The sequence below is a fragment of the Astatotilapia calliptera genome, chromosome 4, assembly GCF_964374335.1.
Source record: "Astatotilapia calliptera chromosome 4, fAstCal68.1, whole genome shotgun sequence".
NCBI lineage: Eukaryota > Metazoa > Chordata > Actinopteri > Cichliformes > Cichlidae > Astatotilapia > Astatotilapia calliptera.
In genome coordinates, this window is record NC_137425.1 from 14,460,539 (window position 1) to 14,484,161 (window position 23,623).

Below are 23,623 nucleotides of genomic sequence, written 5' to 3' on the forward strand. Positions count from 1 at the left end.
TAACTTTGAGGGCATTCGCAGTTGAAACAGTATTGTCAGAGCTGTGGGTTACATGCAGCACTTGACCAACTTGCAACCATCTTTGGACTTTTATTATAATATAAGGGAGTAGAAATTTCCCACTGTTCAGTCCTCCCCACTGCAGACCAAGTGTTTTCTGCAGCAAACATCCGATATTATAATTAAAAGCACAATAGCCTGACTGTTCAAATGATTGTAAAACAAAAAAACAATATTTAATTTCTCTTTACATGACAGACGGTTTAATTTTTTGAGGAAAAAGGAAAAGTGCCTCAAAATCAAGAAGATACCAGTGATTTTTACATGTCTTTTACATAAATGTTTTCTGTCAATGTGAACTTTAAATTTTAGATTGTGTTTGTGAGGTTCCTGTGTGGCAATTACAAGGACATGGCCCTGTGATCATTGGTTATCATTGTGTGACTGTGTGCAAGGTCAAAAAAGCATCTTTGTACGGTAACAAGCATATATTTTATTGCTCTAGCTGCAGTAGTTGAATTGTTATGTTGTTGAATGTTGGTCTGTGAAATCACTCGGTGTAAACAAGTGGTTCGAATAAACAAAAAAACTGCAGACTTGCAGTCCTCTTTCGCCGACAGTTGCCCAACATGGTTCCAGTCAAGCCATCCAAATCTGTGCTTGTGCTGTGAGGTCAGTCATTTGTGGAACTGAAACAGGCCATGTTTTGGTGACCCAGTTATCTGAGAGGCTTATTGTGTTTCTTTTCTTCTTGCCCACTGTAACTTTGAGGACAGTATTTCATTCAACAAGCCATATCCATTTAATCGGAATTTAGGGCTGCCTTTCTATGTTTGCTAAAAAATATTCATCTTCATGTTTCAAAGTGGACATTTTTCACAGCAGAAGGCCACAAACAGAGGTAGAATATTTTAAAAGCTAAACAAATACAGAAATTGAAATATTTTTCACCACCTGCAGTGTCTGGTCCCTGATCAGGCAGCCTTTTAGAGCCGAATGCTTTTGCTACAGATAATAGAAAAAAAACAACCTTGCCATGCCATCTTTTGGTATATTTCAGCCTCCCTGATTGCGTGTTTCTTTGTCTTCTCTCACCACCAGTTTGTCAGCACTGCTCGCCCACTAGAGGCGGTAACCTAGGCAACAATAGTGGAGAGAAGGACTGTAGTCGATCCTGTGTTCAATAAGCTCTTTTATTCACAAGTTTATCCCCTTTGTCCTCTAATGTGTCCACTTTTTTTTTCTTCTTGTCTCTGTGCCAATTAGATCACTGGGGTATTCATTCTCCTCTTTTTCCAGACCTCGTCAGACCTAACCTCATATCTGCAGAGGATCAGTTTCATACAGCACAGCAATCTTATCTGGAAAATCTTTTCTCTGTTATCTACTCTCCTCTCTTCTTCTTTGGTGTTGTTTTCTTTATTTCTTTCTTTCTTTCTTTGAGAATCACACAAAATCATTACTCTGACAAGTTTGTTTCTGACTTTTGTTTTGAGGTAATAACACATCTTTTGTTCACAGCTGACATTGTGAATGTGGAAATAACAGCCATCTCTCTCCCTTTCATCCTGTCTATTTATGTATGGTAATGATGCCTTTGATCTCTACAATAGTAGCTTTGGATGGTGTTCTCATCTGCCATCTCTATGAGATCAGCTTAGTGTGTAATTGGAGAGAAATGAGCTTAATTTTGGCACATAGTACAAAAAGACAAAAGATTATTTCCATGCCACGTTAGCTGACATTTCCCCCCCCTGTTATTTAACAGAAATAGGTTAGAGTTGTTTCTTGTTAACACAGAAAGCTATTATAAGATTACCAGTCTTTTGACATTAGGGCTCCCAAACAGTGATTAAAAATAATTACTTTCTAATACAATGGGCTGATTGTCCTTTGTGAGAACCCATAGAGAAGTCTATTTTAGATGGTTAAATGAATGCTGGACTAACCTAGAAATCTCATGAGTCTCCCAGGTTGCAGGTCTGTCTGAAAGCAGCACTTTATAATAGTGCCAGGAGATAATGTGTTAGTGTGAATTTATCACTTAGAATGAAACGGGCAGCTGGAAGCACAGATGTTTTATTGAATTTGTTATGTTGCATCTTCACTTAGCTTAATAGTGTTTTTTTATTTTTTGGCATTTTTGGTGCAACTGCTGTTGCTGGTTTTGTTTAACAAACATCCAATATGGAACACCTGGATAGCTTCACTCTTTCTCCTTTACTTTCCATGAGAACATATTTGATGACTTAGGTTGTGTCTCACTCATACTTGTGCAGTTCTTGCTGCAGCCATGTAGAAGTCAGTGCTTTGATCTTTACATAACATGCCACCTGTGCTGGCAACTAAATGTTCAGCACAACGCCAGCCGTGACTCCTCGACTCCATCTGTATGTCTGGCAATCACTCATGCCTTAGCACTGTTCTGTTAACTCTTATTTTCACATCTTATAGCAGTTTCCTTGTTGTGGTTCATTTTTATTGTTATTATATATTTGTTCATTGCAGTGCCTGTTAATTGCAGAACATTTGTGGAATCTTTCCATTAATAGCTTGTTTGGGTATGGTTAGATATGCCCAGCTGCTGTTATTGAAGACTTTTGGGTTATTCTGAGCAATTTGAACATTCATCACATTTATTTTGAAATAGGAAAAATAGTTGACAAACTCCACACTACATACCAATGCTATTTTTTTTTTTTTTTTGAGTGATCTGACTCATAACTTGTCTCAGCTTCTGTCTGATTATGTTTACCTCTTTGTTGTTGTTTTTGTGGTAAATCTTGTTGTCAGAATGACTCATCATGCATTTCTACGAAAAAGTATTTGACCTCCTGGTTCATTATTTTTGGCATATTTTTCAGACTTACGTTTCAGATCAGTAAACAAATTTTAACATTAGACAAAGATAACACAAGTTAATACAAAATACAGTTTTTAAATGATGGGATAAAAAGCTTATTAAGGGATAAAAGCTATGAAAACCTACGAATTCTGCCCTCTACCAGAAAATCCAGAAGAAGAATGTTTGGACATCAGTTCATGCCCTGAAGCTCAAGCACACTCTGCAGGAAAATGATCAGAAACACCCCAGCAAGTCCATCTTTTAACAGCTCAGAAAAAACAAAGTGTTCTAGTCAAGTTTTTGCAGCAGAATAGCGGGCTCAAAATTCCTCCACAGTGATGTGACACATTAATTACCAGTTATTGTTAAATACTTGAGTGCAGTTCTTGCTGCCAAGGGTGGCACAATCAGTTAGGGCTGGGTAGGTTTGGATACCTTTTTTTTCCCCTTAATGAAATAAACACTGATTTTAAAATAGTGTTTTGTATTCATTCGCCTTATCTCTGTGTAATATTAAAATTTGTTTAATAATCTGAAAAATTTAAATGTGACAAATATGTTTGTCGCACACTGTCGTTTTAAAGGGTTCTCCTGTCCCTGTTGCCCCTCATTATTTGATTTTTTTTCTACTTTTCTTCTGTCTTGTATCATCAGACATCTACTCTTGGTAACCCTGCAGAGGACTCATTGAAATAACAATAAATTTAGGTATATTAACCCACTATATTTATTAATTAAATTTACTTTTGTTTTTTAATCTCATTGCAATGAGAGAACAACATCATCCATGTTTGATCTAAGCGTGGACAACTTGCCCCTATTTTAAAAGTGTAGTTGCAGCTAACCAGCTAACTTCATCCCTTCCTTTCTTGAGTTCCCTCCTGGTTAGATCATGATTGTGGTCGTCCTTCCCAGTGAATCTCTCTTCACACGTCTGACAAGCTCTCTCTTGCAGCTTGGACTGCATATCGTGATGTTAGTGTTTGTTCAACAGTAGGAGATCTGATTCATTCAGTTTTAACTAGCCTCCAGGCGTAATTGTTTCTTTGGATCTTAGGGCTTCTAACTTGTAAATGTAAATTAAACACAGGCCTTTTAGGCCTTAAATTTATGTGTTTTTGATTTGAGCTGTTTTTGGCTGTGTTAATATAAGCTTTGAAACATGCATTAAAACAAAAATCTTTTCTTTTAGCAACAGAAGCTGATTCTGGATTGAGAAGTAATGTGATATTTGTATCTCTTTGCAAAGGGGCTAGTGTTGCGATGATTTTTCATTGCGTCGTCGTCATATGTCAAGTAAAACAAACGTGCCACATCTCCTTCCGTTTGCATTATGAGAGAGAGTTCCTCACTCTCTGTCATTGGATCAGTCAATCAGTTGCTGTCTCCCCTTCCTATGTAAAATGAGAAGGCTTTCAGTGCTGTTGGCTATTCAGCTGTCACCAGAACCTATCATAACAACTCCACCAGTCCCTTCGAAGGGCTCTGATTGACAATTCGTCAGAAGGGTTTGACTGTTTGTTGAGTCTGCTGAAAACATTTAGAGGAGTATTATGAGTAGCTTTGGATCATCTACCCTATCATCTGCTTTCCTTTTTGTTTCTTTTACTTTGCCCCTGCCGTCATTATATTCTTTTTAAGATCAGTCTCCATTTGTGTAATTAAGTTTGATTGCACTAGAAGTGGGTGGATCAAACTAAGTATTGATAATACCAATACCAACACTGATATTTGATTGATACCAGATCTAAACTAGGGCAAAAGCCCAGTTTCAAAATACCTAAAAATCTAAAAGTTGTGTTTTTTTTGTGTTAACTAGTTTTATGGAAAGTAAAAGTAGAGTATTAATATTGGCGATACTGTTCCTGTATTCACTTGATATTGGATGGATACAAAGTTCAACCAGCCTAGAAAGTTCAATCCATTTCAGCATCACAAACAATACTATGTGCCATGTGTGTCAAGAAGTTCTAAAGTTTTCCATCATAGGCGTAATTAGTACCTCCAGCTTCTGTGTTCATTTGTCACCACTATGTTAAATGGAGGGTACTCTGTCAGATCAGTCTAGCTTTCGTGCACTCACCTGGACTTAAACCTCCTCCTATCTACCTCACCCTGGTCCCTGACAGGTAAGTCGGACCCCCAGCCCTCACTTTATGATGGTCCTTCTTTGTCTTCTTTTACTGGCCTTTCACCTTCACTTTTCCTCTACCACTTTTCCTCTTTCTGTGAAAGACGTTATTTTCACAAGGCTTACATGCTTATTTCAGTAGTTAGTCAATGTTACATTTAGAAATATGACTTGTGAAGCAGTCATTTCTTTGCTATCACTAAAAATGGCTATCATTACTCAGGATATTGTTTTTTCACCCAAAGAAAGTCAATTAAATTCAATCAAAAATATATGTATCTCAATTTTTTGTCAATTGACTGGAGTTTTAGCTGCAAAAGATCCAGTTTTTAATTTGGACTTAAGCTGCATAGTTCAGTCTAAAATACTAAGTGTAGTATAAGCTGACGGTGCTAACATACTGGGGCTTAGATGTGCATGCAGTGCTGAAAAAAAAAAGGTGTAATGACTCTTTCACTGTTGGGTGTCTTTGTCTGAAAAAATCCAGGAAGAATCAGTAGATATCAGTAGATATCAGTAGAAACATTTATAGGAATGTGCACCTACCCTTGTCTGCTGGAAGGCAGACAAGGGTAGGTGCACAGTATTGCTAAACCAGAAAGAATATCATGAGAAAATTTTGTCACTACTCAGTGATGAAAATACTTATGAGCCCCTGAAACGAGATCCAGGAAGTGGCTACAGGAAGAGGGTGATAGACTATCTGAAGCAGTTAGAACAAGACAAGGCTATTGACCGGACCTTATACCACAGGCTATACCCAGGGGAGTCTACACCAAGTTTGTATGGTTTACCGAAAATACATAAACAAGGTGCACCTTTAAGACTGATTGTCTGCATGATCAACTCTGTCACCTATAACATCTCCAAGTTTCTGGCTTCGATCCTCAACCTGCTGGTGGGCAGCTCTGAACACCACATCCAGAACACCCTGGATTTTGTTGAGAAGGTGAGAGATGTCATTATGGAGACAGATGAAACCATGGTCTCGTACGACGTTACATCTCTCTTCACTTGCATTCCAGTCATGGAAGCGTTGGAGGTAGTTCGTAAGAGATTACAGGATGACACCAACCTCAGCAACAGGACCAATCTCAGCATCGACCAAGTGTGTTTGCTTTTGGAACTGTGTCTTCATTCCACCTACTTCACATACAAGGGTCAGTTCTACAGGCAGAAACATGGGTGTGCCATGGGCTCCCCAGTTTCACCCATCGTGGCCAATTTGTATATGGAAGAAGTGGAAAAGAGGGCTTTGCCATCCTACCCTGGAACACCACCAAGCCATTGGTTCAGATATGTGGATGACACCTGGGTGAAAATCAAATCTCAGGACGTACCACAATTCACGGATCACATTAACTCAGTGGACCGACACATCAAATTCACCAGGGAGGATATGAAAAGTTTGACTCTCATCATCCACTGGAGCACAAACTGGGTGTCATCAGGACGCTACAACACAGAGCGAACACCATCCCCGCAGACACAGTGGCCAGGGAGGAAGAAGAACAGCACATCAAGAAGGCCCTGAGTAAATGTGGTTATCCCAGCTCGACTTTTGTCAAAGCTGGAAAGGCACCTAAAGAAAGCTCCAGCCGATCCAGGAGAGAAGGACAACCGCTGCCTAAGCGAAAACCTGTAGTGATCCCATATGTGTCAGGAGTATCGGAGCAGTTGAGACACATTTTTTCTAAACACCGGGTTTCTGTGGCTTGGTCCACTCCAAGGATCAGGTCCCCCGACACAAACAGAGTAACATAGTGTACGCTGTTAAGTGCCAGGAGGATTGCCAGGATTTATACATCGGGGAAACCAAACAACCTCTGGCGAAGCAGATGGCACGACACAGAAGAGCTACCTCGTCAGGCCAGGACTCGGCAGTCTATTTACACCTACAGGCCAGTGGAGACTCTTTCAAGGATGAGGATGTACACATCTTGGACAGGGAGGAACGCTGGTTTGAGCGCGGAGTCAAGGAGCTCATTTAACTGAAAAGGGAAAGACCATCTCTGAATCGAGGAGGGGGCCTAAGGGTACATCTTTCACTATCTTACAATGCTGTGATTGCAGCCATTCCCCAACTCTCTGTGAATGGTACTCATGGCCATTGATCAGTGGGTTTTGGTCAGTGGTTGTTGATCAATGGTCATGAGAATTTGCATAATTAACATTACGGAACTGACCTCCCAGCCCATTGTTCCTTCACTGGACTGGTTTCAGTCATTACGCAAATGTACTGTTTATAAGATTGGGAAAACCTGCAGTCAGCTGAGACTGAAGAAGTCACCTGGATGAGTGACGAAATATTTCTCCCACAAAATGCTACGTCCAGATGAACAGAAACAACTTTTGGAGATTTACTTTCCTGGATGATTGAGAATGCATCAAGACATTTATAGAAATTATTTCAGTGTATAAGCACAATGCTGCTAATCTAGCAGTTTTGCTTTAGAGTTTAGATTTAGTTTTAGGGCTGAGGTCAAAATACCTGTCAGTTCAGGATGATGGGTAGATTTTTAGGGTTAAGATTAGAGAATGAATATAGACAATGAAGAGTTACCGTTTAGACAGCGAGACAAGTTTGTGTGTGCGCTGCAATGATAAATCGAGTAAACATCTTTTCATTGCATTTGCACACCTAATACAGCAGTGAACTTTCTGCCTATTGTACTGTTGTAATGGTGTGAACACAGTGATGAGTAGACTGTTAGCTCCGCTGGTGGATCAGCTCTGCATGCTTCATTACCTGTGTGTGTCTGTGTGTGTCTGTGTGTGCGGCACTTTGCTGTTTTTGGTTCACTCGCATGTTTTCAGTCCCAGCAGTGGCGAGTAAAGCTGTCTGATATCGGACCAAAGGTGGCTAAGGTAATTGCCATGTCTCTTTTTCTCTAACTAATAGTGTTTGTGCAGTTTTTGCAAGAAGCATGATGGGTGGTCTCCCGGATGTGTGATTAATTACTGGTTAGTCAGAGCACTTCAAATCAGGGTTAGTCATATTTTTTTCATGTATACTTGGTGCAGATTGGTTCAGGGAATAAACAAAGCAGTTTGAACTACGTTTAAATGAGTCATCATCTGCAAATTAGTTTGAATTGGAATTGATGATGGCTTTAATAATGATAGGGAGTTTACATGGGATGTGTGTGTGTGTGCGTGCGTGTGTGCGTGCGTGCGTGCGTGCGTGGGATTGGATTTGTGTCATCTTTTGTCTGTGGCTTCATTCTTTAATCTCTGACCCACACTCACTAATGGAAAGCCCACTTTATAAAGAGCTTTTGTGTCCTGCTTACGCCTGTGTCCTCCGTCTCCTCTCACTGCCCCGTCCTATCTCTCTGGCAAACATCCGCTGATGATGACGCAGGCAGAGCAGAGGAGAAAAGGAGGGAGTGTGAGTCTGATATAGGGCAATAGCACAAAATCTAGAGTAGAAAATGCTATTTATTGGTGAATAAAATTAGCAGATCTGAATGCAGGATATTAATCATGTATTGGTTTGCTTTTTGAATGACAAATGGATTACTATCCTAGATCGAAAAGAAAAATATACTGAAGATGTGTTTTGTTTTGCTGCTGTACATAGCCCTGCGTAGAGTACTTTAGCTGTTTAGCTTGCGTGTTGCTAGAGAAGGGCTCAACATTTGTCTCTTGCAAATGCTTTTAGCTCGCAATGAACTAATGAAACTTGCTGTGTAGGCAGCAAAAGTAGACTTCAAAAGTCATACTAAATGTGTTTCTTGCACCCTTTTAATGGAGCACTGGAATCACAACAATACAAAGACTTGTTGGAGCCAGACACAAAGTCCTCACTTGATTAGTGACCCTCTGACCTAAAAGCACGTGGGCAAAGATTGAAAAACAAAGCAGTACAACTGCAGAACACTTGCACACATAGGGATTGTATGGGATGATTATGCATCCCTGTGGGAATGTTTGAATCCATTCATTGGTGAAAAACTCAAGCACACCATTTGGTCAGAGCAGAAGTCCATCTTGAAGAGTGTCACGTTTTCCCTTGTGTGATCTGATTCACCATAGATGTGCAAGCGAGTGAGCGAAAGCGAGAAGGCGTCAGAACTGGTGTGTACAAAGGTGTGTGAGCCACCGTTCCTTCCTGCTCAGACTCACCAACTATTCAGGATGCTCGCAGTACCCAGTTGTCATAGTGACGGAGTATAGCAAGAGGAGACCGCTCATTGCGCCACCTGATTGTGCGTGCGAGAGAGAGCAAAAGCGAGCGAGAGAGGGAGAGAGAAAGAGGAAAGCAGAGACAGAGAGTTGCGCAGGACCAGTGAAGAGAGAAGCTTTTTGCTGTGATAAGTGTTTTCATCAATAGACTTGTTTTTTGGCTGCTGTGTCGCGGGGATTGCAGACATTTTGTCATTTGCACGCTATCACTTTGTCTCGCACACTACTTGGATTCTCTCCTTACTTGCATGCAGACAGACACACACAGCAGTTGCTGTGCTAGAATGGCAAGATGCTGATGCATTGTGGCATGTGTCTCAGGTGTGCATGAGATGGGGATCAGTGTGTGCTGATACCCATGCACACTTTGACTTGATGCCGAGTGCCTCTGACAGGCTACGGGACTCATAGCCGGCCAGGCCAAGGGGCCCTCCATGCCATGGTAAATATCTCTGATTACAAACTTAACTCTAGTTAGCCTCCTGAAGCTAATCTGTGTACCTAATTGAGACTGAAACAAGTAGTGCAATTCCATAAAAACCTTTTTGCAAGGTAAAGGTGCTTGCCCACTGAATTGTTTGAGTGAAAGTGTGTGCATTTAGGTGGCTGTTAGTCACAGACAGCAGCAGATTAACAGTGTTTGCTAGTTCATGATTCTGTCGAGCACGTTTGTGCGTAAGTGTTTGTTTCGGCTCTGTAGAGGATGCAGTGTGTTACCTGATTGCAGATCTCGCCACCTTGATTAAGCTCAGTTTGGAAGCTCTCCTCCCGGAGACTGCCTGTGCATGTGTCTGCAAGGTTATGTGTGTGTTTATGTGTTTGTGGCTGTATGTGTGCTCTGAATCTGCTCTCTGGTTCTGCTTCTCTTCTCCTCCTCCTGCTGGCTGTGTTCCCGCAGGCAGTGACTCTGCGTAAGCAAGAAGCGCATGTATGCGTGTGCACACCGGAGTGTTTTGCTTGCTTTTCTAACTCACGTGTTGGCATGAGATTTGCATCATCGTACTGTTTTGTGAAAGTGAGCAAAACATTAATACGAGTAAGAGGGTAATGGAGTCAGGCAGAAGGGGGAGTCGAATTGGGGGATGTTAGATGAAAGTACACTACATCAAAGGCTGAGTCAAAGTCTGAGCTAATGAATAACCTTGAAAACAACTGTTTAACTAGCTAGTGTTTTCTAAAATTGTATTGTGGATGTGTTGCCGTTCCAGATTTCATGATATTGTGCTGTTGTAATTATTGAAATAGTTTAGGAAGTATGTACAGAGAAGTGCTGACTTGTGATTTGACAGGTTTGAGTCTCCGTTTTCAGCTAATATGACAGTTTTTCACCATTACCTATGCTCTCCATCCCTTTCTGTGGCATTTTCTGTCTCTCTGCTGCAAGTTGTCTCTTGTCCTCTCTCCCCTTGTCGGTTTTTGACTACAGTGAATTGTCAGGAAATTTCTGCTCCCTGCATTCACTAACCTTCTTACTCCTAGCTTACTTCCAGGTCTTTTTTCTTCTTACCTGTCTTCAGATTTGCAGCAATCATTTCATCTGTTAAACATCAGATAATAGTCAAAAATGCATATTACAGTGCACTAAAGTGAAAAGTGCAAAACTCTATTTTTTCTGAAGTCCTTGAAAAGCAAAAGATTAAATCAAATGTCACTTTAAATTTTCATTTTTGTTGGGTGATTGAATCAGGTCATGTTTTGCTCAACACAGTTACAAATAGGCTTGGAAGAGAGACCACCGACGCTCTGAAAAATCTGTTCTTACAGCAGTTCTCTTTCTGTTTATATCTTGTCTGTCTGGTGTTTCTGTACTGCAGTGTGAGAGTGCCACTTCTTGCCACGTTTGCCTGTCTGGAATCTTGTCTCTCTGAGACATCTTTGTTTATTTCCGACTGCACAGTGGCAATGCACTGAACTAGCAAACAGAAGAAAGCCCCAAGTATATATATATATATGTATATAAAAGAAAACGTGTCATAGATATTGTTACTGCACCAAAACATGGGTGGTGAATAATACTGCTGTCAGCTCAGTTCTTACTGTGCTACTAAGTGCATTAATGCATGAAAATCCACAGATTCACACCAGCCATTGTCAGTGTCTGTGCAGGAACGAACAAAGCAGTGGATTTTTGCTACCTTTGCACAAACTGTTTTCCCATTTCCCTCGTCTCAAAGCAGTCTCACATACTAACAAGCGTTCAGTGGTTTGATTGTGTACTTATGCTAACGTGTTAGTCAAGTTTGCAATCAATAATTCATCACCTGCAGAGTGTTCAGCAGTTAAAAGAACAGCCAGCCAGAGGCATCCTGTGTCCCCCTTTGATGTCTCTATTCCTTGTTGTTCATTATCTGAAAGGAGGACAGTACCTGGTTGAGCCTTCTTCGTGCTGCATGGTCAGTTCTGCCAATATTAATATGTGATCCCTTTCATCATACCATGGCAGCCAGGAGTAGGACACTGATGTTTATTCTCTTACAGTGTCTGACCTAAAATTCCACATGATGTTTTGTTAAAATGGTGGTTTGTCAGCTCTCGCTCATGTGATTGTTTTGAAAAGAATAACAAATGCTTTAAGATGATCTTGTTTGTCTTGCTTGAAGTTACTGTAGTCTTTTGGCACTAGTAATAGTATTTGCTGTGTTCCTATGCACATTTTGTTACACATTAAAGAATTTGTCTTGGGTACTCCTTTTTGAAATACCAGCATTTTCTAAAAAAAATATTTAAATAGCCTTGTCCATTTATCTCCCTCTCTTTTTGCTTGCAGCTCAAAAAATCTTTTCTCTTTGCTTTTTGCAGGAAGAATGCAAGCAGATCATGGCACGCCAGAAATCTAACAGCCAGTCAGACTCGCATGACGATGAAGTTTCTCCCCCACCACCCAACCCTGTTGTCAAGGCCCGTCGCCGCAGGGGCGGTGTCAGTGCCGAGGTTTACACCGAGGAGGACGCTGTCAGCTATGTGCGCAAGGTCAGCCTTATGACGGATACATACATTAACATCTGATTGCAGAGACAAACATCTAACGCATAAAGAAGCTGTGTGCACTTTTATACAAAGTCATTAACAGGTTTGCACACAGTTGGCAGCAGGTATGTAGGTTTGTATGTAGAATACAACCAGTTTACTTAAATCTGTCTAGTTTTTCTGTTTTCTAAGCAAAACATCACATTAAACTATGATGCTATGATAGAGTAAAAACAAATGAACAATGAATACCGTTCAGTCAGAAGGTTAGGTGGGGTTTATTATTATTTTTTAATACACACTAGTGTAATCAATAACATTGAAGTTGTTTATTTTCATTCATTTAACACCCACCAAGAAATAGAACATTTCACCAGTGTGAAAGAGGCTAAACGGTGCAATTTTACAAACATTAGTGAAGAGACTTGGAGTTAATTTATTTGCAGCAAAATACTCAAGCGTGTGAGTCATCTATGTCAGTACAGATGCTGAGTACCCAGACTTAATAGCACCTTAAGTATATTAACATTCATACGGAAATCTGGGTTAATGTAGCAGGTGGATTTCTGGGACAAGATTTTTATTTTTCATTTTTTTGTGAATCCTAATAAATCTAAAAGTCAAAATCTTCTTCACATGATGGCTGATGGTTTTGGGATCACATTTCACCACTACTGAATTTTTCTCTCTCCACATGGACTGTTCATCTGCGTGCAATCAAAACTTGCTCATGCACGACTGGTTAATATAACTGAGAGTGGAAGTGGGTGGGAACCAGAAAGCTTCCAATTTCAAAGGTCTTGTTCGCATATGAATATGCACATATCTTTGTACACAGATTATGCAGAAAATAGACTTGATTCATACTTAGATTTACTTTGTATCACTGGTTAACACAGTGTGGTTAACAGGTAAAGAGGAAGAGAAAGTTCAGTAGTTGTTTTCTCTTTGTGGACAACAAGAGTTCAAGTTATCAGTCTTCTTACAAACTGCCGTGTATCCATTCCTCCATAATTTATTGAAGCTGGAAGAAGGGATGCTCTTGTGCCAGAAACTGTAACTCACCATTACACACAGACACACACACACACACACCGTTACCCGTTACACACACACACACACACACACACACACACACACACACACACACACACACACACACACTTTAAGTGGTGTAACATTACCATGCTTTTTCAGTTGTAATTAACTTGACACGCCAATAATTGCTGGGTAATGACATAACGGCACGAGCCCCCATCACCACACTGTAATCGCATGCCCAATGGAGCATGCAGTGTGTGTGTTTGTGTGTATGTGTGTATCAGGTGTGTGCAAACACCCACACATGGCTCTGAGGTCTATACCAGACTCTACAGACATGTGTGATGGCAAAAAGCCTGCCTGCATCTCCAGCCTCGTTTTCTTTACACATCCACGTCACGTCAAATCCGCATCAGTAGCATGTACAAAAAAACTAAACAAAAAAAAGACTTTGTGCTGTTACAACTTAGCCTAACACAACAAATCAACCAGAGAAAAGTGATTTTTTGTGTATTTCTTCTTCTGTATTTCTGGCCATTTATGTGCAGTAAGGTGCCATACACACAACACCAAACACACACAGACTCAAAGCCTGTAATACACGCTTACAAATTCCTACATAAATATTTCTATCAGTATTCCAGTGTAAAAAGTAACAGGTGATTTATTTGACAATGTCAGTTAGCGAACTGTGCTCATCTGATTAAAATTGTTTTTGTGTGATATCATTCTTAACAAATTATAAGGTCTGCCAACTTGGCCTGGAGATTGTGTTATGAGAATTGAATTGCGTGTTTCACCGCTAACATCACAGTGCATGTTGATTTTGTTTAAAAAAAAAAAAACTGCTCTGAAGGTGTTTTTGTGTTTGCAGCAGATAATTGCTTGCAGGTGTAAATGACTGAACACCAGAGATCCATCTTTTTCTATCTGCCTTTACCTAAATTGTTTGCTTGGACTGAATGATAATTTCTTTCCATTACATTCAAAATGTTAAGCCAGTTAAGCTTTTGGAGTGCAAATGCATCCAGCCGACTGGTAACAGGCTGTATGGAGCGACACTGGATGATCTTCTGGGTGACGGAGCTAGAGATGGATCGGAGGCTGACCTAAAATCGGTGTCCACTTCCAACTGCATTTTCCAGGCCTGACCAGCCTGTTTCTCTTTCTGCCCACTAAGTAGCCAGTTCTAGTTCTAAAATTTGGGTACTTTTTAGTTTGTGTGTGATGTGGTTCTGTGCGTATTTGTGTGCATATTGTGAACAGCACAGTGCGGCTGTCTTCATGTGGAGACATCTGTTGCATTAACTTAATTACAGCTTACCCCCTCCTCTCTCCCACGACAAGAGGGACACACACACACACACACACACACACACACACACACACACATATCACTCCCTCATATCACTCCCTCATATTTATATAAGAAAAAACGTCTTTTTGTTTTACTTTTTGCCTTTTGTGCTCTACAGTTAAATGAGCATTAGGACATCCTAGAAGAGAGCTATACAGACGGACTTCTCTCTCCAGCTGCTTTGTTGTGGCTCCAGACTTTACCATTCCATTTTTTTGTGAACACACACACCACAGAGTCTGGGACATGAAAATGCATGTTTTATGAATGAGTTCAGGGCTTTGGTGAATTTTTAAGGCCTGTGTGACATTTTGAGTGCAATCCTTGAACAGATGGGCTTCCCCAAAAATATACAGATGCACGTGTGGGATATTCCTTTCAGAGTTTGCCAGCACTCTGGTCTTTAATTACTTAATTTACTGAGCTTTTGAAGTGGGTTCTGCTTTTTGTTTGTGCTGGTTTGTTTCATGTGTCCACCTGCATGGTGTTGTTAAAGCACACATTCATGTGCTGCCTCTTTCTTTTGCCTTCACAGGTGATTCCAAAAGACTACAAGACCATGACTGCCTTGGCCAAGGCCATCTCCAAGAATGTCCTCTTCGCTCACCTGGATGACAATGAGAGAAGGTACAAAATCTTTCCGTTTGCCCAACATGTGATTCCAGCGACCCAGATGTGTGTTTGAGGTCTGAATGCTTGTTTTTAGGCTGATAAAATCATAAAGAGGCCATTGTTTCAGTCGGGTCTTATGCCCTTGTGGCCACTATGTGCCAGTGTTGTCAGCATCTCATTACCTAAACAGCGGAACATGGACAGATGTGGAAGAGAAGGGGGTGCCGTTATGTGTGGGTAAGGGGCGACTGGATGTGTTTCATTGTGTTGTCGGTTGCCATGGTAAGCGATGTGAGTATCCGTATCATGTTGCGTATATGGGTGGAGTTGCACAGACACAGTGCTCAGTAATCAACGATTCTCCATAGTTGTCTTAAAGAAAAAGAAAGATGCCAGTTTTCTTCTGTCTCCCCCCATTTTATTTTTTTACCATCTGCTCCTACTCAGTGTTATTTCACATTCCCCCTCTCTTCAGACGCCCTTTCACCATCCTTCCATCTGTCCCATATCTGCAGTTCATGGGCTGGGTTTGGCTCAGACAGGGGACGGGGTGTTGTGGGAAAGGGTTTCAGGTGGCCGGCGGGCAGACTCGCCAGGAGGAATAGTGTTTCATTGGCGGGGAGAATCCATTATGTCCCATGAAGAGGAAACACCGAAGCTTTCCTGTTGGCTACAGAGAGCACAGGCCAAACCCAAAACACAGTTTTTCCACTCTTTCGTCAGCTGACAATTTACCGTGCTGCCTTGGCACAGGCACACAGACCTCTGATTGCATGTCAGTGACTCTGAAGGAGCCTCTAGGCGGGCGCAACATGTGATGGAAGTGGACAGTTTGAAAAACCATGCCCATGGGTGGCTGATGTGGCAGATTAAAGTTACAACAGAAAAGAAATATCTGGCAGCAGACCATACCCATCAGGTTTTAATATACTTACAGTCTCTTCCCATGCAAAGCAATGTAATGGCATTGTCATCAGCCCATGAAACCATGCATGATGCAGAATTTATTTGACTGGCTGTCATGTTTGCTGTCTCAATATACACAGCAAGCTTAAACCATTAATGGTGTGCACACAGGAATTTGTTGTTGTGGGATTTGTGGGTGAATGTGCAGCAGTGTCTCGGCGAGTGAAAACCTTGTTGGATTTGCTAGATTTTGCAAGGACATGGCAGTTAGCTGGTTTTGTCTGCCCCTAACTTTCTATCCTAGTTGCTTTTACACTGTCCATTCCTCAATTCTGCTCTTCCTCACTCTTCACTTACAGCTAATGATGCTGGACCACTGGCTGGTGGCTTGGTCGCATTGCAGTTGCATTGCGGTTGTTGTGCCTGGAGTGCCGCTGACAGAAATGTGTTGATCTATGCCCAATGTGGTCTTGCAGCATTAATGAAACGCTGCGCAAAGCAAGCAGAAGGCCTGCACACATGACTTGGTCACTTTAGAGTACACTACAAGTTCTCATTGGCAAGGTTTGCCATAAAATCCTCAGTCATCTACCAGACGACTGTACATTCCTTTACAAACAGGCATCAAAGCATAAAATCAAGTTAAACTGAACTTCAGAGTGAAGAATATTTTTTGCTTGTTTGTGCCTTCTGTTGTTGGCATTGATGGAGTGACAGTAAAGTACATCACCCTCGCTTGATGTGCCAGAACTGCCTTGGACTGACGCAGATTAGCAGATGGAGTCCGACTACATCGCCCCCTCTCTGCCTCTCACTCTGTCTTTCTAGCTCTCCTTTCGTTCTGCAAACAGCTGTCCATTTGATTTATCAGACATTGAGCCATTCATGCACATATGGTCTAATGGGGTAGGAAAACTGGGGAAATACACAAATGCTGAAGTTATGTGTCTGTTTTTGACCTGATGGCGTATTTCTCATCATCACGATGTATCAGGTCATCTAATATTACAGGGAGGGCTATGCATGTGAAATGTTTTTTCCTTTCATTTTTTTTATAATTATTTTCTTGATCTTAAGTGTTTTTTTTATTTTATTTTGTGCAATAATTTCCTTGAGACCTCCATGAAATGGAGGTGAGCGTGTGAGCGGCACAGAGCGGAGAGAAAAAAAGAGGTGCTGATAGCTGTGTGTGTGTGTGTGTGTGTGTGTCAAGGAAACAACTTGTGTGATTAGTCACTCAGCAGTTATGTAAGCCGAACACCACACAATTTGTTCCCCCATTAGCACTATATTATGCTATCATCCCCTTCAGTAATGAGTAAAAACAAAAACAATGAAGCCCTCTTTGTTTTTTGCTGCTCTCTCCAGTGCTCTCTTTTTTTCCTCTCATCGCTTTTTTTGTGGCCAATTTTCCCCTTGTTGTCTTGTCCTCCTTCATCCTGTCTCTCATCCATTATCTGTCTCATATAACTTTCTAGAAATTCAGTGAGACTGTGCTGAGCCCTGTGAGCATGTCACTTTTAATAAGCTTAGTAACAGACACTTGTAGACAGGGCTGTTTTATGCCTTATACTTTTTATTCCCATGTTTCCTTTTAAAATGATTCTCTATAGCAGTTAAGCACACATATGGTGCTTTAAAAGTCTTTTCCATTTCATTTTACAGAGTGTAGCCAGAAACGGTGAAAAATATGTTTTGTGTATGCTGTATGCATTAAAACATTAGACATTTGTGTTTAGTTAATGAACATATATCATGCCACTTTCTGACCTTTCTCAGATTATATATTACTGAATAGACTAGAAGCTTATGTCTGGATATGCACACCGATTGTATTAGATTTATAAGCATTATAACTCATGCGTTTTCATTTTTTTTTCTCCACCAGTGAAGCTAGTCTATTTGTTTTTTGCTGGGGCTGAGATGGGTCTGTATAATTACAGGAATGAGCCAGACAGGAGGACAATGATGCAGGAGGGCATCTTGGGACAAGAAAAATATTACTTAAACTGAAACGGAGCCAGGTTGTGGTCAGCATTCTGGTTATATCCTGTTTTGTAAATGTCTGCTTCCTCAGCTTTCATTCCAAGCTTTTTAAAGATGTCAGGGTAATGCGTGTTTGCGTGTCTGCTGTATTCACAAAGAATGGCAAGAGAAAAGATACTTGTCTTGTCTCTTTTCAGCTTGTCTGGCAGAAGGACCAATGAGAAATCCATCCATAATTCCGACAAATTGCTTCTCCTCCTACAAAATTTAATCAAACTTGCACACAGTGATTACCTAATGGGTGTTTAGTCAAAGCTGTGCTCAAAGTTAAGATCACATTTGTTGTTTTCCAGGCAATAACCTGTGAATTATGACGGATGTCATGAGCCAGATGAGCTACTACGTCACTGACATTCTGGTTTTAAAATTGCCGAAGTGCAGAGCTCCCCAACCACATGTAAAGGGAGAAAAGGAAATACTGGAGCATTAAAGGGGAAGAGACATGTCATTGGCTCTTTTTGCGCTTACTGCTCTACAATCATGAGATAGCTTTTTATTTTTTTGGGACTTTGCATGATTCACAGTGCACAATAATCCTTATTTTTCCTGTACAGAGTCTTGATCCTCCCGTTATAGCTCCTAAATGCCATACTCCCGTACTTCTGATTGGCTGCCAGTCTCAAACCGAAGATTTGAACAGTATGTGCACAAGACTGCTGTCTTCATGGAGCTGACCATATTAAAGATATTCCCCTCTTTGACAGTGTAAAGAAAATCATTATTATCACCATTTTAAAAAAGTAGTCAGAAACTAAAGGTTTAGAGGGAAGTTTGAGCTTCTGGCTTAAAGGGAATTAGTTATACATTGTTTGACCTCATTATTTGAAACTTTAGCCATGTGTAATATGATCATCTAACTGTATAATACAGTAGATCCACTTTAAACCAAAACAACTGAATTTAGTAATAATATGTTATTTTAGATTAAATATGTGTAATTCTTTAAATAAACTACACAGAAAGTTGGAAAAGGGTACCAGGGTTAGGCAAAGGCACACACACATGCATAACCCGGCTCACAAACTCCACCATCACTGCAAAAATTGACAGGCTTTACATTATTATGAGAAACATGCACACACACACAGACACATGGACATTCACACACACGTGTTACAAGTGCATTCTCCAGCATGCATGTGAGAATGTTTTTCCAGTGTGTCTGCTCCAGCTGGGAGCATGGACTCTTTGATTAACACACCATTCCATATGTCAGCCTTCATGACCTCAAAGTTTTTGAGCTGCACCAGCCATGTGTTTGTGCGGTGCATGCAGTCAATCTTTCCTCAGATGCCTGGAAAAGGAGCCATAACAGGTTTTGCGGCCTCACAGATTTTAACACACGAAAACATTTCTGTGTTATTAAATAGAGGATTTAAAGAGAAATACACACTTTTCTTGCATTTTCATCATTGAAATTTTATGTTTATGCTCATCTTCTAAGGGGTCTAAGTTCTGTTTAAAAGTCAGGGAACAGTTTTGAAGATGCTTCTGCTTCTTTAAATTTCACTGTAATAATAGCATGCACTTGAGCTGCCTGGACTCAGAAAACTGCACAACCTGAAAATGTGTGTTGTCACAGCCTGATTTGAGAGTCTTTCAAAGGGCTTATTGTCATGTCAAGGGTGCTTTGCTTTCGATTTCCTGAAGTGCCCCATGCGTCTGAGGCTATGTGACTATAGAGGAAAGTCCACGCTGGCAAATCACAGGTCACACGTGCAGTTATCCAACTCCTGAAGATCCCAGAAACACTCTTTGATTTGAATTATTTTGCAGTGTTTCACACTTTCCATCATGTTTGTCTTCTTACATTTACCCTTTTGTTAATTCCAGAAATCTCAAAACTGGATTCATCAATACACACTGCCTTTTTCCCCTCCTAAGAAGAGGTTTCCACACTGCTACTAATTCTTGAAAGGTTTATCACCCAAGTGTCATATAGGCAACCTTAACTTATTTTGTAATTTTAGCTTGAAAATTACAAAACAATTCTCATCTTTCAAGAACTATTTGAATTTTCTCCCTCGCCCAAAATGATTGAGGGGTAAAATAATGTGAAGCACACATGGTAAAATGTAGGCGCAGCTGATTTTTTTGTCTGTGTTCACACAGCAGCGCCTGTGAATGCTTTGTGCTACCGTAAAACACTGAAAATCCCCATGAAGCTTGATTTTTGTCTCTAGTACAAAAAGGAGTTACAGTTATTTAAAGAGCACTTGTAAAATAAGCCCGCTGCTGGGCCGATTGATGAGTAGTAGTACCAGTAGTTAAAATAAGTTCAAACATTTTTTATGATGATTTTATGATCTTATGATTTTATTTTATAAATTCTGTGTTTGGTGTGTGGTAACATCTACAAGTGTCTCAGCACTAGCAGAAACTTTCTTTCTTTATCTTACTTTTTTTTTTCTTTTGTATTGTTGTGCATATATAAAATTTGAATGTTATATATATTTATTTCTTGTCTAAATAAATGTAACATTAGTCTAATTCTGAGCAACACCCTTTTTGTGTAAAATAACAGCATACGTCTTATAGCAAGGCTCCCCGCTATCAAAATGCAGCTTTTTGCTGGAAACATCGTAATTTAGCTTTGTACTCTGCTTTAACCCACTGAAATATTATGAGCAGTGTTTGGGAGCACCGAGAGACCAATTCTAAATGAGTGCCACCTTTGAGGAGTGGATCCAAGCCACCTGAGGGTAGTGAACTAACGCTGCTATGACAGATTTTTTTTTTTTAATGCAGTGTCAGAATGTTGACCCTGTACATATAGCATTCATGTGAAACACCTGTCTGAATGAAGTACAAAGTCAGGAATGCTTTGTTACTGATAAAAACTGAGTATCTTCTATGTGCTTATCTCTTTGACCTTGGCTGGTCTCTAAAGTAATGTCTAAACCTCTAACACGTTGCTGCCAGCTAGCTCATGGTCAGACCCTTCTATTTGCTACCCATTAGGTACCATGATGACCTCATTATGATGCGTCCCTATAAACGGACATGTGGTTACACAAGATAAGCAAGGAGCAGGTGTATGGTTTCACATTATAGTCAGTCAAACCAGGCCACGTCAGTGCTGGAGCTGTATTGAGTGAAACTATCATCTTATCTTACTATCTACGTCTGATTATTGTGTTTTGGTTTCAGCTAATTTACAGCACTTAGATTAGAATATTTTTCAGATTACATGTTTAAATAGGAAAATATCAGGTTTGATAAGAGAATCAGGTCATACTTTCTTTTGCACCAATTTGGATATGGTCTCAGCCACTCAAGATTACACCGCTTGTATATGCATGTGCCAGTACAGTGTGCATGTAAATACAGCCTGTTTATCCAGGTGTGCCCTCATTTGCCAGCCTATCTTCCCAACACTTCCTCCAGCTAAATGCCCATTGTGAGGCAGTCTTTTAATATAGTAAATCAAAGCACTGTTGGCTATTTAAACAAGTTTTTCTTATCACACTTCCTCCTGAAGAGCTATGATTTGAAATGAGCTTTTTGATAGCAATGGGCCATTTATCTGTTAATGTTGGCCTGTTTATTTTCAGGGTTTTTTTTTTTTCTGCACACCTGGTTAAACGACCTTGATGACCTCCCACTTTCCTGTGTATAAGAACAACAATTAAGAGAAATCACATTAATTCTTAAAGGGGTATCTCAGGAGCCCGTTTTATATTTCCCTTTACACAAACAAAACACACACAAATAGACTCATCAGGTTGTCTACTCCTGCCCACCTCCATTAGTGCAATGCCCTCACACCACAAAATGCTCTCACGGGGACAGTGCACATAGTAGAAACCATGCTCTCTTACTATCCACATAAATAGTCTGGCAGGCATGAGGAAACCCTGTTTATCCCATTTCTTTAGCTGACTTGGCACAGTTTGTAGTATTTTAAAATAACATTGCCATCTGCTAGCAGGAGTTGTTAAATCTTCTCAGGTCAGGACCTGAATGTAATTCAAGCAAAAGCTGCTCTTTATCTCTGATAAGTAGAGAACCAGAAACTGGGAAAAAAAACAACCTCAAAATGATACTCCAGAACTAAAACTGGTTTACTTCTAACCACAAGAAGCACAACATGCACAACAACAAAACAATAGCAGTTAAAATTTAAGGTTACAATGGGGGGAGAGCACGGTTGTAAAGAGGTGGTGCTTACCTCATCCTGCCTGCTTTAATCCTCAAATTAACTAGTTGAGTAATGAGTTGATGAAGTGACTCATTAGATGGCCTTTGGCCCTTAAACCCTGACCTCTGCACCTTCCCAACCAGCCCCTGCTGATGGACAGGGAACATCTTTAGTCTACGGGCAGTCTTTTTCTGTGTGTGTGTGTGTGTGTGTGTGTGTGTGTGTGTGTGTGTGTGTGTGTGTGTGTGTGTGTGTGTGTGTGTGTGTGTGTGTGTGTGTGTGTGTGTGTGTGTATGAGAGAAAGAGAGACTCTGTGTGAAGTGAAAAAACTAACAGATAAATTAGCAAGCGACAGAAAACTTAAACATATAAACAAGAGCAGAGGGAAAGGCACTAAAAGGGCCTCAGGGAGCTCTGTCTCCTCTTGTGTTCCAGCGGAAGTTTATTTAAGGCCCGTGTGAATGGACAAAGCAACGGAGAGGATGCAAGAGGAGATAGTGTACTGTCTGACCTAATCAGATGATCATAACTGTCATCGTCATATCTGATAGCTCAGCTGATCTGATGTGGAAATTGGGCTTCGTGCTACAGTGTGTTAATATCTGTTATACACGAAAGATGCTTCTAAAATTACATAGGGTGTTTTGCTAAAATGTGACACACAATTCATCTACACAGTTCCTACATGAGCATCCACTTAGTGAAGCTGAGTATGTTGTTACCACATTGCAGCCCCTAGGGGGTGTTTTTGCCACACAGAGATAAAAGAGGTAATAACAGTCATTGGGCTCATTGCTTTTTTTTTCCTCGAACAGATACACCTGTTGTACTGGAAACATACAAGATGTGTGCCTGCCTATAGTCATGCACACTTGTATTAGGTGACCCTAGCGGACTTCCGGGCAGTGTAGGGTAAACAGGATGTAGAATAACGTGCTACGTGGATGACTGTGTGGGAGTCTTCTCACACCCAAATCTCTTTTTCTCAAGATTTTAGAACTATTGAGGAAGTATCCCATTGACTTTGCGTGTCTTTTCCCATGATTGTGAGGATGTGTCTCTTTGTGTGTTCGGGTGAAGAAAAGTGAGGATGTTTGACTGTGTCTATGATTTGTATTTTATGGTGGGCAGTACACAGTGTGAACAAATTAGCAGGTTTGTGTTGTGTGCTGTTTAGTCTGTTTGTTTGAATGTGTTTGTATTTCCTGTCTTGTTGGTCCCCTCATTGACACTCTGTGTGTCTTTATGCTTGTTTTCCCTGAGAGCCTGGTGGTCTTCCGTTTCCCCCCCCCCTTTTTCAGAATTCACTACTTTCTCTGTCTTTACGTTTTTCTCTTCCTGTTTTGCTCCCTCTCTCAGTCATGCAGGCTCATTCGCATCTTCTTCTAC

General features: G+C 40.6%; 1 protein-coding gene across 5 annotated transcripts in view; it reads left to right on the top strand.

Moving 5' to 3' along the window:
- prkar1b (protein kinase, cAMP-dependent, regulatory, type I, beta) overlaps positions 1-23,623 on the top strand; it is a 68,024-nt gene that overhangs the window by 4,990 nt on the left and 39,411 nt on the right. For 4 of the 5 annotated variants that reach the window (XM_080300888.1, XM_026164970.2, XM_026164971.2 and 1 more), the window contains 2 exons: positions 11,964-12,134; positions 15,065-15,156. In XM_080300888.1, coding sequence (XP_080157014.1) covers positions 11,964-12,134; positions 15,065-15,156 — 263 coding nt within the window. Of the gene's footprint in view, positions 1-9,255; positions 9,607-11,963; positions 12,135-15,064; positions 15,157-23,623 lie in introns of those variants that run through there. The other variant, XM_026164972.2, reaches the window with a different exon arrangement.